Source organism: Dinoponera quadriceps, unplaced genomic scaffold (genome assembly GCF_001313825.1).
Source record: "Dinoponera quadriceps isolate SergipeBrazil2010 unplaced genomic scaffold, ASM131382v1 scaffold1831, whole genome shotgun sequence".
Classification (NCBI taxonomy): domain Eukaryota; kingdom Metazoa; phylum Arthropoda; class Insecta; order Hymenoptera; family Formicidae; genus Dinoponera; species Dinoponera quadriceps.
Window position 1 is genome coordinate 35650 of NW_014556430.1, and position 16147 is coordinate 51796.

The 16147-nt window shown below is 34.0% G+C and overlaps 3 protein-coding genes across 6 annotated transcripts in view; 1 reads left to right on the plus strand and 2 right to left on the minus strand.

Moving 5' to 3' along the window:
- Positions 1-3273: 3273 nt before the first annotated feature.
- On the minus strand, positions 3274-9780 carry LOC106747378 (KAT8 regulatory NSL complex subunit 2). 3 transcript variants are annotated; one of them, XM_014624844.1, is made up of 9 exons: positions 9716-9780; positions 8409-8666; positions 8135-8316; positions 7168-7336; positions 6551-6729; positions 5362-5498; positions 5145-5267; positions 4331-4471; positions 3274-3610 (listed from the first exon to the last, which is right to left on the minus strand). In XM_014624844.1, the coding sequence occupies exons 2-9, from the start codon at positions 8657-8659 to the stop codon at positions 3362-3364; spliced, it is 1431 nt and encodes a 476-aa protein (XP_014480330.1). In that variant the 5' UTR covers positions 8660-8666; positions 9716-9780; the 3' UTR covers positions 3274-3361. The 3 variants fall into 3 exon arrangements, with proteins under 3 accessions (XP_014480330.1, XP_014480329.1, XP_014480331.1); XM_014624843.1 differs by having other exon boundaries at positions 9636-9751; XM_014624845.1 differs by having other exon boundaries at positions 6551-6714; positions 9636-9750.
- A 1306-nt stretch (positions 9781-11086) lies between these two features.
- On the minus strand, positions 11087-13420 carry LOC106747379 (60S ribosomal protein L10a). The gene is made up of 5 exons (XM_014624846.1): positions 13313-13420; positions 12779-12934; positions 11946-12094; positions 11406-11578; positions 11087-11326 (listed from the first exon to the last, which is right to left on the minus strand). The coding sequence occupies exons 1-5, from the start codon at positions 13315-13317 to the stop codon at positions 11156-11158; spliced, it is 654 nt and encodes a 217-aa protein (XP_014480332.1). The 5' UTR covers positions 13318-13420; the 3' UTR covers positions 11087-11155.
- A 670-nt stretch (positions 13421-14090) lies between these two features.
- LOC106747377 (heterogeneous nuclear ribonucleoprotein U) overlaps positions 14091-16147 on the plus strand; it is a 9587-nt gene continuing 7530 nt past the window's right edge. For both annotated transcript variants that reach the window (XM_014624841.1, XM_014624842.1), the window contains exons 1-2: positions 14091-14343; positions 14844-15826. In XM_014624841.1, coding sequence (XP_014480327.1) covers positions 14214-14343; positions 14844-15826 — 1113 coding nt within the window. In that variant the 5' untranslated portion in view covers positions 14091-14213. The remainder of the gene's footprint in view (positions 14344-14843; positions 15827-16147) is intronic.

A 16147-nucleotide genomic window follows, 5' to 3' on the forward strand; every position in this document is an offset into this window, starting at 1 on the left:
TCTCAAAGGGAAAAATCCAATTTTCATTATTCTGACATAATATCTATGATACAGTGGATTGATAAATGAATCACAATCTTTAATTATTTTCTGTAATTTTTCCTATAATTATCCCTTATCGTGTTAAAAATGTTGGTTTTGGCTTTCAGACTAGAGCTCCGCTTGTCAATTTGTATTAAAAATATTTCATGTGATTTTCGGTGCAAATACCATAAGTTACAGTGAGAAAATAGTATGTCATATTATATTGAAAACATATAGTATTATGAGGAAGATTTTTGAATCTAATATCTATTAATAACCATTAAGGCTCCTTCGCTGCAATTGTCCTTGTTTGATGACGTGTCGGAAGCGAGAAAACGCATGCCGAGAATTCTTGCGTTATACTTTCAAACAAAAAGATATATTTACAAAGTGGCGATCGATTTAGCACACTTATAAAATTATCTGAACACTTTTCTTTTACTCGAACGATCAATGAACAGTCGTAAAATTAACATTGACAAAATCATGAGAAAGGAAGTTGGAAAAGGAATGTCAAGTTAATTTTGTGACTATTTATTGATTGTTCGAATAAAATAAAAGTGTTCGGACAATTTTACAAGTATGTTGAATCGATCGTCATTTTGTGGGAATATTTTTTTATTTAAACGCAAGAATTCTTGGCATGTGTTTTCTCGCTTCTAACGTCATCAGATAAGAATAGTTGCAACGAGGAGCCTCAAGAAATTCAAAAATTAGCTGATTCCGAAATTTTCCTTCACGCCATGATCGTAATTCTTAATTATCGCGATACACGTAACATTTTCTGTTAATCTTATATGTTAAATGTACAACATCGGCACGATTCATATGTTTTATGTTTTACGGATGAAACATTTTATGTTGAACTGATTAACTCAAGAACGTTATGTAGACATAATATTTATCAGCTGTCTAGCATAAATAATGATATAAATGATACATGAATATATCTAATTATTATTTCTTTGTAGGAAATTTTTTGTGATAATTTTCTGTAAAACAATTTTTACTTGCGCAATAATGAACATATATTGCGGTAGATATAATCACTTGTAATTACAAGAATCTTAATATTGTCAGTGACGTTTTTGTAGTTTAATTGGGTTCATCAGGGTAAGAATGAGTTAAAAAAAATGGATTCGTTTAGAAAATGAGTGAGACAATTATATCGAATAAATGTTCACTGAACACAGTGAATACATCTTAACGGTTGTACGATTATTTTCTGATCGTCGTTGTTATTATATTTTTTCGTCTTTTAGAAAAAAAAAGGGAAGCGCGCGCACTGCAGTCTCAAAAAGGATGCCTGACAAATTTTTTTTCTCTCAGTATTGCTTAGCAAACAACGTCGTACATGACAATAGTTGACACTTACATTTGTGTAACTTTCACACAACATAAGTGCTTATTTTTTTCGCCAAATATTAACGATAATATTAATGATGATAATAATAACGATAATGATAGTAGTAATATAATTTTACGCTTTTATACATTATATAGTGAAATATTAGGAAATTAAATTCTCGTACTGTTATTCATGTTTTATTATTGTGAATATGACATGTGCATATTGGGTCAGGATGTATACATTTAAAACAAAAGAAATGATGGCATGATATTTATATTTATCCGCTGTTAATGATTTTACTTTAGTTTGACTTTTATAGAGGATAACTTGATTTTCACAAAGGTATAATTTATTTCGTAATGCACATCCACGTGTATAGCATTTTTGACCCAATGCATTTAAAATGTAACGTTGCTACAACATACTGATTTTTCAAAAAAAGATAGCTTTATTTTGCCAACTTTAATTATTTCTACTTATACGAAATTATATAAGTTCCTCGTATCGCTTACGTTTTGCTCTTATATACGCAGTATTAATATAATCAATAATAACACGTTACTTTCTACAGTACATGTAAAAATGTAAAAAGTGTTATGTTTCTATAAAATGATCGTTCGGACATAACATAAAAGTTAATCTGTGCTGCTATTATTATTAATAGAATAAGTTACATTCTGTTGGATTGAAAGACTTGGGTGAATTTTTAATGTTAAAAATAAATGAATCATTTTTATTGTAAAAATAGCCTACACTGTTCCTTGCGTGGTGAGAATGATGGAGAACCTATTGCATGCAGATTTATCGTTCTTTTTTATTTAAATATAAATATAAATAACGGTAAAATTGTGTAAAAATATGTTCATTCTTTGAAATTAAATCAGTAAAATTATTTTTATCTAAATTTCCTTCGCGAATATAATAATAAATCGTATTTTTCTTTACTTTTATTGGTTCTTGTTTTCCCTTAACAAGTTCCGACTCATTCCAGAGACCAGACTAGTATTTGTTCTGACACGACCCACACACACATACGACAGGCAAGGGGACTCACTTTAATGAAGTACTCCGAAGATTCGACGCACACGAAAAACGATAGGCCGGACATATAGAAAGAAAAAAAGACTCGTCCAAAGCTACGAGAAATAGGGACGCGGAGAGACACAGAGATTCCGCGGAGGAAGGCGGCGGACTACGATTCGTCACGATCGCGCGCCGGTAGAAGACATCTTTCTTTCTATATGTTTGGCCTATCGTTTCTCGTGCGCTCATTAGCTCAGACAGAATAATTAATTTCTCGTTAGTTATTACAAATTTTGCATAATGATGTCTACCTTTTTTATCAATTTAACTCCTTCTATCTGCTCACGAACGGATGTACGAAACATATCCTGTATATAGTAGAAAGAAGCGCGAGCAACGCGGTAAGGCTCGTTGCCGGCTTGATCAGAAAAACTGGACAGAAAATAGCATCTCTCTTTTTTTATATTATCCAAAGCTAATCGTGGAGTGCACACGTACGCGATTTTTGGTTATGTGCGTTATCCCCTCCACTACAATTTTTATGTAGCAAAATCTGCTTTCTGGCATCCCTGATTCTGGGCATGCATTTTCTCCTTTCTGATATCATCAAACAAACGACTGCAGCAAGGTATTTTAAGAAAAATTTCCAATTATATAATTATTTATATACAGTCTATTCTTCAGCTTATATTCAGATATTAACAATTACGTCGATACTGAATAAACAATTTCATATAATACAACGAGCAGTGTTGTAAACGAAAATTAATTTTATCGTTCGCACGCGTATCTCCATACGCGTTTATATGTTTTTAAAAGAGTATGATTACTTTTATTTGATATTGTTGTAAAATGAAAAGAAATTTTTCGTTTCACTTTGATCGACACTTTAATGGACCAAGCAATTACATGATAACCAAAAAAAATACTATTCTATTCAGAAGATTACAGCAGAATATTTTGTCATACGGTAATGAATTCGTCTCGATCGCTCATTTGCGCTGACAAACTGAATGCCGTGTCTGTACTAGTTTCACTGTTTAAGCTCTCATTGAATGCTGGTTTCACGTGAGTTGAGTCATTCATCTCTCTCATCAGACCCGCCATATCATCGTCTGGATCAATGTCCTGCGCCACGCCCACGACATCAATCTCCATAGACTGACTGTCGGTCATAGATGTTTCTTGTGCTGTGGGTTTCTGTTCCTCAAACTATAATGAGCGAATTATGATATAACCAGGGAGATAGAAGAATCAAGAGATTTTGAATATACAAGGTGTTCCGTAAGTCAATCATTCAGGAAGTGATGGGGGACCCAAAAACTTGGAAAAAAGTTGATTTTTATTTGACTTTAGTTATGTTATAAAACTCATACTAGCCATCCTTTTTTTTTAATTTTCATAAAAAAAATTCTAAACAGCAATTTCAAGTTACAAAATGAAAGTGACGATAACTCGAAAAAAAAAAAAACACATTTTCGGACGTATGTTCATATCAACTTTTTTCCTTGTTTTTAAGTTCCCCATCGCTTCAGGAGCAATTGACTTACGGACCACCCTGTATATGTGTATATATTCATGTATTCAGTATCCTTAATTCGGTACTTTAGAACCGATTATATTTTTCTTACAATGCATTGATTTAATTTTAATTTTATAAATATATAATAGATATTTATAAAATGATTCTTTTTGACAGAATCGTGAACGACTAATAGCGTATTCGATTTACTGACTCAGACCGATTTGACTTAACTCGAGCAATGTTCCGATAATTGCTGCCAGTATTGAAATCTGTAGTATATGTAACATGAATTATAGATTTCAATATTAGCAAGATTATCGCTATCCAAGTTAAGCCGAGTCGAGTCAGTAAATCGCTATAAAATGTTTAGGTTACAACGAATAGTGTCGGTGAGAGTGTCTACGTACTTTCATAGGTTCCAATTTGCACGGCGACGGCAAATTCATGTGAAAAACACAATTCGAATCGAAGATTACAGGCACAGGTTCGTGGCATTCTATGTCCGCTCGTACTGCTCCGCATGCTTTGAATAAAACCTGATGTTGGTCCTGTAATTACCGAGAAATTATTTCACTCTCCTGACGTCATAAAATAAGATGGGTTGCAGCGAAGGCACAGGAACTTTAAAGTTCACAATTTAAAATATTAACTGAGTTAAAAGTTATTAACTTTCTAACCCAACTTTTAATTGATTAATTAGTTATTACGGAACTGATTTTTAAGAACGCAACTCTACGATAATATTTATGTATGCTTTTATTCTTTTATGCTTTGATTCTTATAAAAATAGTGTATATATACTTTTCACTTCAATCAGCGACTTTTACTCAACTTATATTTTTAAATAAAATTTTACTGTAAAAAAATTAAGAGAGTAGAATATATGTGCATGGAATATGTGATAACGAATCGTAAAAAAAAAATAGTCTTAAAAATTCTGTGAAATGCACAACAAAAATTATAATTTGTTATTACTTGAATAAAGATAACAGTAACGAATTCTTCTTCAAAATAAATAAAGGCAACGCTGAGATATTTCTTCATAGGATAGCGAATATCGCTAACGAGTTTATATAAAAAGTAACTTTCGTATTGTCTCACTTCTAATGTTATTAATCATAATGACGAGAAAACAGTAAGAGTTAAAAAATTATATTTAAGAGAAACAAGAATTATATTTGAAGTCTCTTGAAATCCTACCTTAACGCTTTATATATGTACCTTTAGAATATGTTTGCGGCAATGTTTAGCCGACGGAAGAGTTCTCTCGCCGCATTTCACACCACCTTCGGTGAATATACATTTGGACACATTTGGTGGTTTCTGAGCAGGTCCTTCGGTTACCTGAAAAAAATGTAATTTGTTCTGTTATATTTATATATATATATTATTAAGATATTAATGATATCACCAACACTCGCATTTATAACGGTATTACTTGCGCGCGACGTTCCAATGATTTCCTATAAAGTATAGCCTCGACGCCGCTCCGTCTGTGATAACGATTTAAAGCCTTTAGCTTCTCATAAATCTTTTTCTCTTTCGCCGTTTCTCTTGCCTGATCATGTATGCTACCTGCATATTATGTGTAATTTATTTACAACGACAAGTTAACTGACATTCAATTTTAATTATTTAATCTTTTGAAGCACACATTTTTTTCCTGCTTATTTTTCATCAAATTTGGTACATGGGGAGTTTTGAAGTCGCTGATCACGAACTTGAGATCAAAATTCAAAAATTATTTTAAATCTAAGATGGCGAGTCCAATGTAGAGGACCAAAATTGCAGCGAACCAAATAACTTAATAAATTAACCAAATAAATAACTTCAAATTTGGTATAAGCAAGATTTTGTCTATGCTATAGATTATATCATTTCAATATCTCCAATTCGTTTTCGTAATATCACATTTCATAATTTAATAATACTCGGAAACTTTAAAAGCCATAGACACAGAGTTGTTGCATATTTGATTAACACTATTTTGTATTCAACATTTAGAATTTTGTAATTTTTCAATTTCGGCCCCAGATTTGTAATCAGCGACCCAAGAACCTATATACCGCATTTGAAGAGAATTATTTGATTTGTTGCAATTTCAGTTTATTTATTAAATCGTCATATTAGACCGTCATTTTGAATCTTGAAAATCTCATTCTGAAATCAGATTCATGATCAGCGACCCGAAAATTCCCTGGAGACCACATTTGAAAAGAATTGCTTGGTTTTCTGCAATTTCGGTCCGCCATGTTAGACCGTCATCTTTGATTTTGGAAATCTTCTAATTTTAACACTAGATTGGTAATCAGCGACCTCAAAATACCCTATATATAAGTTTTAACACTCAAATTTTAGAAAAGTTGTTGGAAAATGTATTTCTCTGAAAAACAAGCATTTTTCTTAATTTGGTTATTTATAACATTTTTGCAACAAAATGTGTATTTTGATGATTTTTTTATATTCATCTACCCCTAAGATACCAGAAGAAAAGAAAAACAGTCCAAATAGCAATGAATTCATATAGCAGTAAAAATTTTATCAATAAAAATCTGAAAAAAAAAGATAGGAAATATACTTTCCACCGTGCTTCCAAAGGGTTAAGTTATACGATGAAATATACTTGCATAATGTTTCCTTTTCTTTTTTTAGAGCAAGCAGATATTTCCGTCTCTTTTCCTTCAATATATATTGCAATCTTCTAAATTGATCAATGTAAAGAGACTGAAGTTTAATTAGTTTTTCCCTCGCGATATAAATGACTTCCTCCGCGGTAAATATCCCGGCGTGCCTTAAAAAATTAATACTAATCATTCAGGGAGTAAAAACCGCTCTATGTTCGCGCAAAGCAACTACAACGGAATTATATTGAAACAAACACGTATATTTCTCATAATAAAGTAAGAGAGTAGTGAACGTGTGTATAAATTTAATCGTACAGTGTTATGTGTACTAAATACAAACCTGCGATCCGAATATCAAAAGAACAAAAGAAAAAAATGAGTACAAATTTATAAAAATATATATTAATTTATAAGAAAAATAAATAAAATAAATATTAATTATAAGTATAAAACTATGACTCGAGATAAGTAATAACGATAAAGAAGAATGATCATCATGTAACAGGGAAACTGCACAAGCCAAAGCATGCTAGCAGATATTCTAATATGACGTAACGATAAATACATTTAACAATAGATACATTCAAGTAGAATACATTGATATTCAGGAGAACGCTTACTTCAAGGGATCTTCCTGCGGACTATGCAAATTTTCGTTATCACTGTCGTCAAGATAAACCCCTTTCAGTGTATCATTAACGACTGTGGGTTCAACGTCGCTCTCTGACGAACTGGCATAATCTAAGATGTCGCATCCACTTGCATTTATTCTGTAAGCATCAACTTCGGCTGAAAACAATAACTTGTTGATCTCATATGTTTGAGTCAGTGACAACGTCGATTGTCAAATATCTGGTAATATTGCACCGAGTTATGAGAGATGCGATGTATATAATATGTGCATTATCATATAAGTAGCTCTGAAGGTAACCACGTTCCGTTTTGATTAGTTTATTCTAAACGTTTTGTCACTCTCGGAACTATGTATATTCGGTTGTTTCTTATTCTCCAAAAACTATTAGACGTCACTGTCAACTCGGACTTTCTGCGGCGAGGTAGCCGAGCCTCAAAAAAGTTTTATCAAAGCCAAACTTTAACACTCGTCTTCAACATCTTTATTAAATAACTTTGTTTATGAAAAATAAACGAAAAACTGAAACAACAGACATAAAGCAGCGGAAGGGCGATTATACCGCTAGATATTTTTCAAGCATATTCTGCGACCATCCATAACACTGAAACGGTCAAGATTGACAGTTCAAAAAAAGAATACTATATGTAGATCTTCGTATAATTTCCCTATGGAATGAAAAAGGTACAAAGATCCGATTCAGAATGGTCTTTTAGCATAGAATGCCTTTTTTTGGTAGTTTCGAAAAAGTTCGAAAAAGTCGTATACACCTTTACCATGCATTTTCTCAGTACGTGCCAGGAAAGGACTTCAGACAGATTTAACGGAACTTTCTGAGTAACATTCAAGCAATAAATCTTACGACTGTCGCAATTCTTTACTAAACACAGCTGGTCATGAACCAAGTATAAATGAAACATGGATAAGTGAATAAAGGCTACAGGTATAATACTTACTGAAAGGGTCTAGCGCTTTCACTTTCCCTCCTTCTTCTTCTGTATCTTCGGCACTGGAATCTGTAGGTTTCACATAGTGACTTAAGTTGAGCAGCAACATTTCTGGTGTTTGCGGCAGGGAACGTCGTGATGTCGATTTGATGCGCGAAATTTGAGCCTTTCTAGAATGTTCACTGCAATATCTGTATGAATGAAACGAGTGAACATTTAATAGACTTTTCCATAGCAACGAATTCCAAATCTGTCTGCCTCCATGAAGTATACCGATACATACGAGATATCTCTCCTGTCCAATTTTGGAGCTGGATTTTGACACTTTCTCCCATTGGTATTGTACACAAAAGTGCATTGTTTATAAGGTGCACTGGGATCTTCAAGGATATGCTTGGAACAATAAGAATAATCTTCCAGGCATGGCTGCATGCATTCATACGATGTATACGAGCAATTTTGAACCTGTTTAGGCCGTTTTGCCATTGTTGTAGCAGCGGTACAAGGCATTGTAGATTTAGGTATCCGGAACATTCCTAGCCTATGTTAATATAAATCAAATTATCAAATCGATTATTGCTATTAGCAATATCGCATATCCACTTTTTCAGTGGAATAAAGCATTACACTAAAAGTAACGGATTGTCTACATTGGAAGTAAGCAGTAATAATTAAAGGGCATCTACATTGGAAATAAGCAGTATTAAATATGGAATAGAATATTAGTTGATAGTAAAGCAGTATGAAGTAAGAAATGGGAATGATCGGTTACTCCTAGTGTTATACTTTATTCCACTGAAAAAACTCTCTTATTTCGCAGTGTTACTACCTCCAATGTAGACAATCCTTAAGTAAAATGGATCATTTCCGTATTCCTTACTGCCTTAATATAAATCAATATTCTATTCCTTACTTATTACTGCTTATTTCTAATATAGATGACCTTTATTTATTACCACTTAATTCCAATGTAGATGGTCTTTAATAAAAATAAAAAGGTAAAATATAGAAAAAAGAATTCAGCTTACTTAGAATTACAATTACAAATTACTTTGATCAGACGTCAACAACAAGAGACAAGACATTCATATGTATCATTCTTATAAAATTCTATAGATAGTTAAATATATAATATGCCTGAGTTTATATATAGGTAGATATCATGAAACATCTGTATCCAAGTAACAAGAAAAAAGAAAAGGAGGAAAAAAGTATGCGTAGAAAATGATAAATGTGAAGTCTCTCTCAATAATAGGAGAATTATCTTTGCTTAATCCTTGGTAGTATCTTTTTATAATTCATAAATTTGGACATTATAAACTATTAATTATCGTATTATCTTGCATATGTAGATAATACAAACGTGCGTTTGACAAGAATATCACCCACGAAAAGATGGCACATATACTATCCGCCATACTATTCAAATGAAAGTTATTTACAATGTAAATACGTTGTATACATATGCATACATTGGAATTTATTAAAATTGTTTGGATTGATACTTTACCTATGAGACAGGACACTAAATAACGATTAACCATTATGATCATTCGGTTACGACGGAGCGATGACATAAACAGAACATACCTCGGTTACAATACGTAGAGGAACGCCCTTAGAAGAATGGCTGCGTTCAGAAAACGATCAGTGAACGGTCAATGATTATTGGCTGCGTTCAGAAAATACAAGCGATTAGTGAGCGTTCAGTGACTACGTTTACGTGGCAATTAATTCGGTTTAGTAACAACTATAGTTAGTAAATTCTTGCATCTGATTGGTATAAATTTTTAGAATTAAAAATATATTCCAATTAAATGCAAAATTCGCTAATAACTTCTGCCCACAGGACGCGGAAACGCGTGCCGCGCGGCGGAAGTTCGCATGGTAGTCAATAAACTTCTAGTCCTTATCGAAAAACTACATGTTGATTGGCTACCACCGGAAAGAAATTGAACAATCATAATTTACTTTTCTTATATAATTCGTTTGTGATTGGCCAATTTCTTAAGGCTTAGAGCTTAAAGCATCTATTGTACACAGGGACTAAGAAGTCACATTTAAGGCATTTTTATCGATAAAAGGAAGTTTGGAATATGGTCCGAGCATTTGTTCATGTACAGATCTTTCTACGTTTTTTTCCTTTTCTGCTATTATTAATAGCAAGAGAAGAATATTAATATTTCTTTGTTTAATAATATTTCATTTTTTTCTTTAATATGTCGTTTTTATGTTTGTAAATGTATGTTGTGAATACTCAACCCAGATCGCAATCATAGTTCGATTGGACGATCCTCAATCTTCAATCCATAATCCCAATTCCTAATCCATAATCTGATATGAGCTTAACGCATTGTATTTAATGTTAGCAAATGTATAACAAACATGTAACACGTATTAATTTGTTCAAAATGCTTAGTCATATTTGATTATTTGGGTATATTTGGCTACCTGGGAAGGATCGTCATAATCGTAGAGGTTAAGCGAGAGTGACCGCATACTAGAAATGGATGCGCTCAAGATCAAATCCACACAGGGATGCGGACGAAACATATAAAATGAGAAATAGTGTTTCAGCTGTGTTCGATTTCTGTTGCGTTTGCCTTCAAAAGCTGTTACTGCAGATTGTATTCAATATTTGCCACTTTTTTGTCATCGCGTCATGACGGCAAGCCGATTTGTGCTGCTGTTATATCACGATATGTTCAAATTTTGCCGCATTTCTGCTGTCGCATCATGACGATACGATATGTTCGAATCTTGCTGCACGTTAACTTAGAAAGGTGGAATTAAAAAATTTCAAATTAGCAATACTAGTAGTTACCATTCTTTGTAATTAGCGACAGTGTCGTAACATAGACAGGCTTTATGAACTCTACTTTTAGAATTTGTGAATAACAATATCCGACTATGACGGAGGTTTATCACAAACATGGCTATATATGACGCAGAACAAGCGAATTCCTCAAGTTCACGGTTTTCCCATTTTTATTGCAACGAATGTACACTTGTATACGTTCTGTATATAACTTAGTACAGTCGCTGTGGTGGTCCCATAGATGATTTTATGTGCAGCGAACGCACGTTTTGCCAGTGTTTCTTCAGCAAAGAAACAAGGAAATTTATTGAGAGGTGCACATTCTGCACCAATTCATCGGGCGTCATCTCAACGTGTCCGACTGCCACTGATAGACACAATACCTGCAAAACAATGTGAATTGTTAACAAAAATCGCTATTCTCGTTAAATAGAAAATTTACAATGGAATCTTACTACGTACTTTTTTCATTTGAAATTTGATGGTAGCCTTAACTTCGTCGATCTTGCCTACCATCGATTCTTGATGTGACAATAGTCCAGGGAATTTACCAGCCTTGTTTAAACCAGGACCGAGCAGACGGGGAATCTGTTTGATCAATGACTCGCTGGCCAGAAACGCGTCGTATTTCTTTGCTGTAAAAAAGATATATATTAGTTAACGATAATTTCAATTACACACTATTTTGATTATTTTTTGATGGTTAAATCCCTTTCAGCTTCTGTCTTAATAAATCTTCTTATGAAACATCTACATGTAAAAAGAACTTACATATATAAAGAAATAAATAAATGTAATAGTTCTATTAAAATGACATTTTTTTAATAGATAAGTGTATCAACACGGATTGAGGTGCAAATGTTACAATTCGCATTGCCCTCACCAAGTGGAGACTGTTTACTTTTGTTTCGCTTGACAACCATAATTGTTCTCAAAATATGCAATGATGGTGCTTTTGAGAAGGGATAAATTGTTAAATATCAAAATGAACAAGCAACTTACCGAGTTTCTTTACAAGTTTTTTATTTTTATTCAGTTTTTTTAGTGCCTCTGCATCCATATATGGAATATTATTGGCTTTAGCTTCGTCGCAATGTTGTTGATCGCCAAGAACACAAACCTGCATCTTGGGCCTAGGAATATTCTTCAACCTAATTTAATAATTTGGCAATGATTAAATTCTAAATAAACATTACCTCTGTTAGCACAAAACATTTATGTAATATTCATTTACGAAAACTAATTTTCTTCCTGTATCTATAAACCCAATGTTCTCAGTATTAAATGTATTGCCATATAAAATATATATTCGTATAATATATGCAATAAATGAAACATAATAGAATACTGGTGCTAGATGAATGATATCATACGTGTTTCGCCAATCTGTCCTTGTATATTAAAAAATTTGAAGTGTATAGTTAAAAAAAGTTTTTTCACTTTTCCACATCAAAAAATGCATGGGGGCAAAAGAAAAAGTTTTACATTTTTTACGAACAAAAAAGGGAGAATTGAAAAAATACGGTTTTCCCAAGCTTTTGAATCTATATTAAAATGTTCCTCAAGTACAATAATTGGATATACACAATTGTGACCTACAAAATTTGCATATGCATAACTTACCAATAGGATCATGAGCCATGATCCTATGGAATTTTAATAACGGTATAAATACCTCCCCAATTTATTTAAGACCCTGGGTACAGGTCCGCTAGGTAAAACCAAGCTTCCTGACACATCATAAAGCATTTTTAGGAATTCTCAGTGAAAAACACAACCTATGCAGTGTTCTCACTGAAAAACCAAAAAAGCCTTAAAGTCAGGTAAAAACGTACTTTACAGTGCCAGAAAAACGCTTGTCCTTCTGTGGATCATAGTTTTTCAATCCGATCTGAAGTTCCACCGTCTCTAAAAACTTCTTTTTCTTGTCTTGAGAATGTTGAATTACCGCATTTACACACTCGTACAAGGTATCGCGGGAAACCTTGGACCTGCAATCAGAACGACATAAATTAAGCATATGCAAAACTTATTTCTAGAATTTTACAATCAGTTCTAATTGATCAAATATCTAATTAAGCAAATTTCAAAACATTTAGATGATCTTAAAAAGTGTACCATAGTTGTGAAAAACGTATTGAGTTTATATTATAATGAAGAAAAATCTGTGCGACATATCAGTAAAAGAAGCTTTGATTTTAGAATTTCGTAATACACGTGCAAGTAGGTAGTCATATCATGTTCGAAAGCACTTTACGGTAAAAAATAATATGTATTTGCCAAAAGTCAAAGTTAATTTATTTCATTTATTATGAAATAGCTAAGTTTGCATGCAGGATCGTGAATACCTAATAAGATAATATACTCACGTCATTTTGCTGGATAACAAACGAGAATACGACCAAACCTCTGAACGATCGATGTAAGAAAGAAGACCACAGACATAATATACCTAGACCGAACGTTGAGAAGTGTACGTCGAAGTGGGGAGCGATTGACCACGTTGCAATTCACCGCTACCAACTACACAGTCAGCCGTGATTTGGTGTTTTTCTAATATCGGCCAATCGGTGTAGCTCGATAGAGACGTAGGACGCGTTCGAGGAGAAGCTATTTAGCGCTACCATGTCATTCTATCTTTATTACTCTTTACATGTACAATAATCTTCGCCATATTTTATGATATCCACGACGATTATAACTCGTTCCACTTACCGCCACGCTCGCGTTAATGGAACGAACCCTCAGTAATGGTAGTGAATATCGAAATGCAGCCTTAAGCCAACGGCACACGATGCTTCGTGCTGGATCGCTTGTCAGATTGGTGCATTTCCGAAAAAGTATGACGATATACCAATCAGAATGCAATATTTCCATCCAACGCGAAAACAAGCATTGTGTGTTGCTGGCTTTACTTGGATTTAACGCGAGCGCCTTTCTGAAATTATTAAGTACAGCGCTCACGCGGACCAATAAACGGGCATCCCGCCTTGAGGAGAGCCACTTTATATGCGTGCTGAACACCTCCGCGAATAAGACGACGAACGCGATTGGTCATGCTGTCAGCGTCGGTTCGAAACAGTCACGATGCCGGCCAACGGGCACGACGCGCGCTACGTAACGGATTGTTGCGACCGTCCCGCCATATTGTGTATGCAGCGCGGGTCAGTGGCGCGTGTATATGGGTGTTTTGTGAAGATCCTCTCTATCACGGAAAGCCACGGAGTTGCATGAATCTGTCTGACTAACGGGCTGTGTTACGTGCTCACCATGGATCCAGCTAAGCTGAAAGTGGTGGAACTACGAGCGGCACTAGCAGAACGCGGTCTCGACGTCAAGGGCAACAAGCCAGTGCTCGTCGAAAGGCTACGCAAAGCGTTGGAGGAGGAAAACCAGGAGCGTAAGTCGTACCTGTCACGCACCAACAAGTATGCCGCGTCTTCACATTGATACTTTGCGATCACGCGTGTTAATTGACGGGCTTACAGAATCGATCTCGATATTACATGATGCGACCATTTATCTGGTAACTATTCCGTTACATTTCACCACCACACGCAGACACTTCATAACGTCATGAAACGTAGCTCGTTATTGAGTGTTACAAAGATTTTGGTGTTATTGTGTTGGGGCTGTTCTTATGCTCAGATATAGTTTAACATGGTATTATGTGTTGTTTTTAGTTTTTATGTTCAACTATAAAATTTTAATCTCAAAATCTATTGTTTATTTTTCTTTATCTTCTATCTGTTATACTATGTGTTATTAATGCATTACTGGCTACTAATAATAAAACAAGAATTAAACATACATTATAAGTATGTATTTGAGATAATATATAGTATGAGATGTTATATAAAGTAAAATTCAAATATACTGATATGTATATATTTCTCACAGATGTTCAAGATAAATTAGATTTGCACACAGAAGATATAAATGAAACAGTGTTGAAGGAAGCACCTGAAAGAGTCGTGGAATCTACAAGGTCTTCACAGCCTCCGAGAACACCTAGTAGAGCATCTAGGAGTTCTACGATGGTGACTCCGACAAAAGTTTCTACTAGAAATGCATCGAGGACTGCTACAACTTTGAATTCTTCAAAGCAATCCTCTCCGAACAAACCTCAGTACACTGAGAAGAGACACGAGGTATTAGCAACAATATCAGAGTCTACCTCCGAGGAACCTTTAGTACAACAAGAGGAAATATCAAAATTATCTCCTGAGAAGTACAGAGAAGAACAAAAAGACATCGCATCAAATATTGTTCAAGACAAGATTCATATTCAGACGCCATCTGAGAAACCTCAAAGGAAAGAAATAAAACGTGTTGATGTTTTAGAAGGTGATAAGTGTGAGGCAAATGTTTCCCAAGTACCTGCAATAGAACCGTCTGAGAAATCTAGTACAATTGAACATGTAGATCAGTTTTCTAGAACTCGGAAAGAGCATGAAGCAGAGGAACTTTGTATAGATAAGTTTAGCGAAGTTCAGCAATCATTACCAAGAGCATTGGTTGATGAAACGAAAGATGCTAAAAAAATAGATGAAAAGAGAGACATTAAGGATATAGATATTGATAAAGTGCAAGATGATAATTTTAAAAAAGATATTGAAAAGAAAAATTTAATTCAGAAAGAGAATATTGAACATGTAGAGGATACGTGTAATGTTAAGGATAATGTAGACATTCCGGAAGTTGAACGGCCAACACATGATACTTCTGATCAGATTGACAGAACATGTGATGTCGGGTTAAAGGACGAAAAACAAACTATTAATGACCATCTTACAGCACAAGAAAACAAAATAGATGTTTCGGATAATATAAAAGACATAGATGAGAAAATAGACAATTCTAATAATCCGCAAAACGAGCAGGTATGTAATTTGCCTATGTATGTAATGACTTCTACTTATAAGGTGCGGAAATGCTTGTCGCGCGGCAAGAAATGACGCGGAAGCCAATAAATAAATTATTCTCCTAGAAAAACAGCACATTGATTGGCTACCGCGTCGCTTCTTGCCGCGTCCTGTGGGCAGAAGCCATAAAACAATATATTCTTATATAGATGAATATATATATATATATATATATAAGAATAATTATAAACCAAGTCCTTTCTTGGCATGTAAGCTGAATAAATAAATAAATGTGTGTGTGTGTGTGTGTGTGCGAGCGCGCGCGCGCATAATGTATAT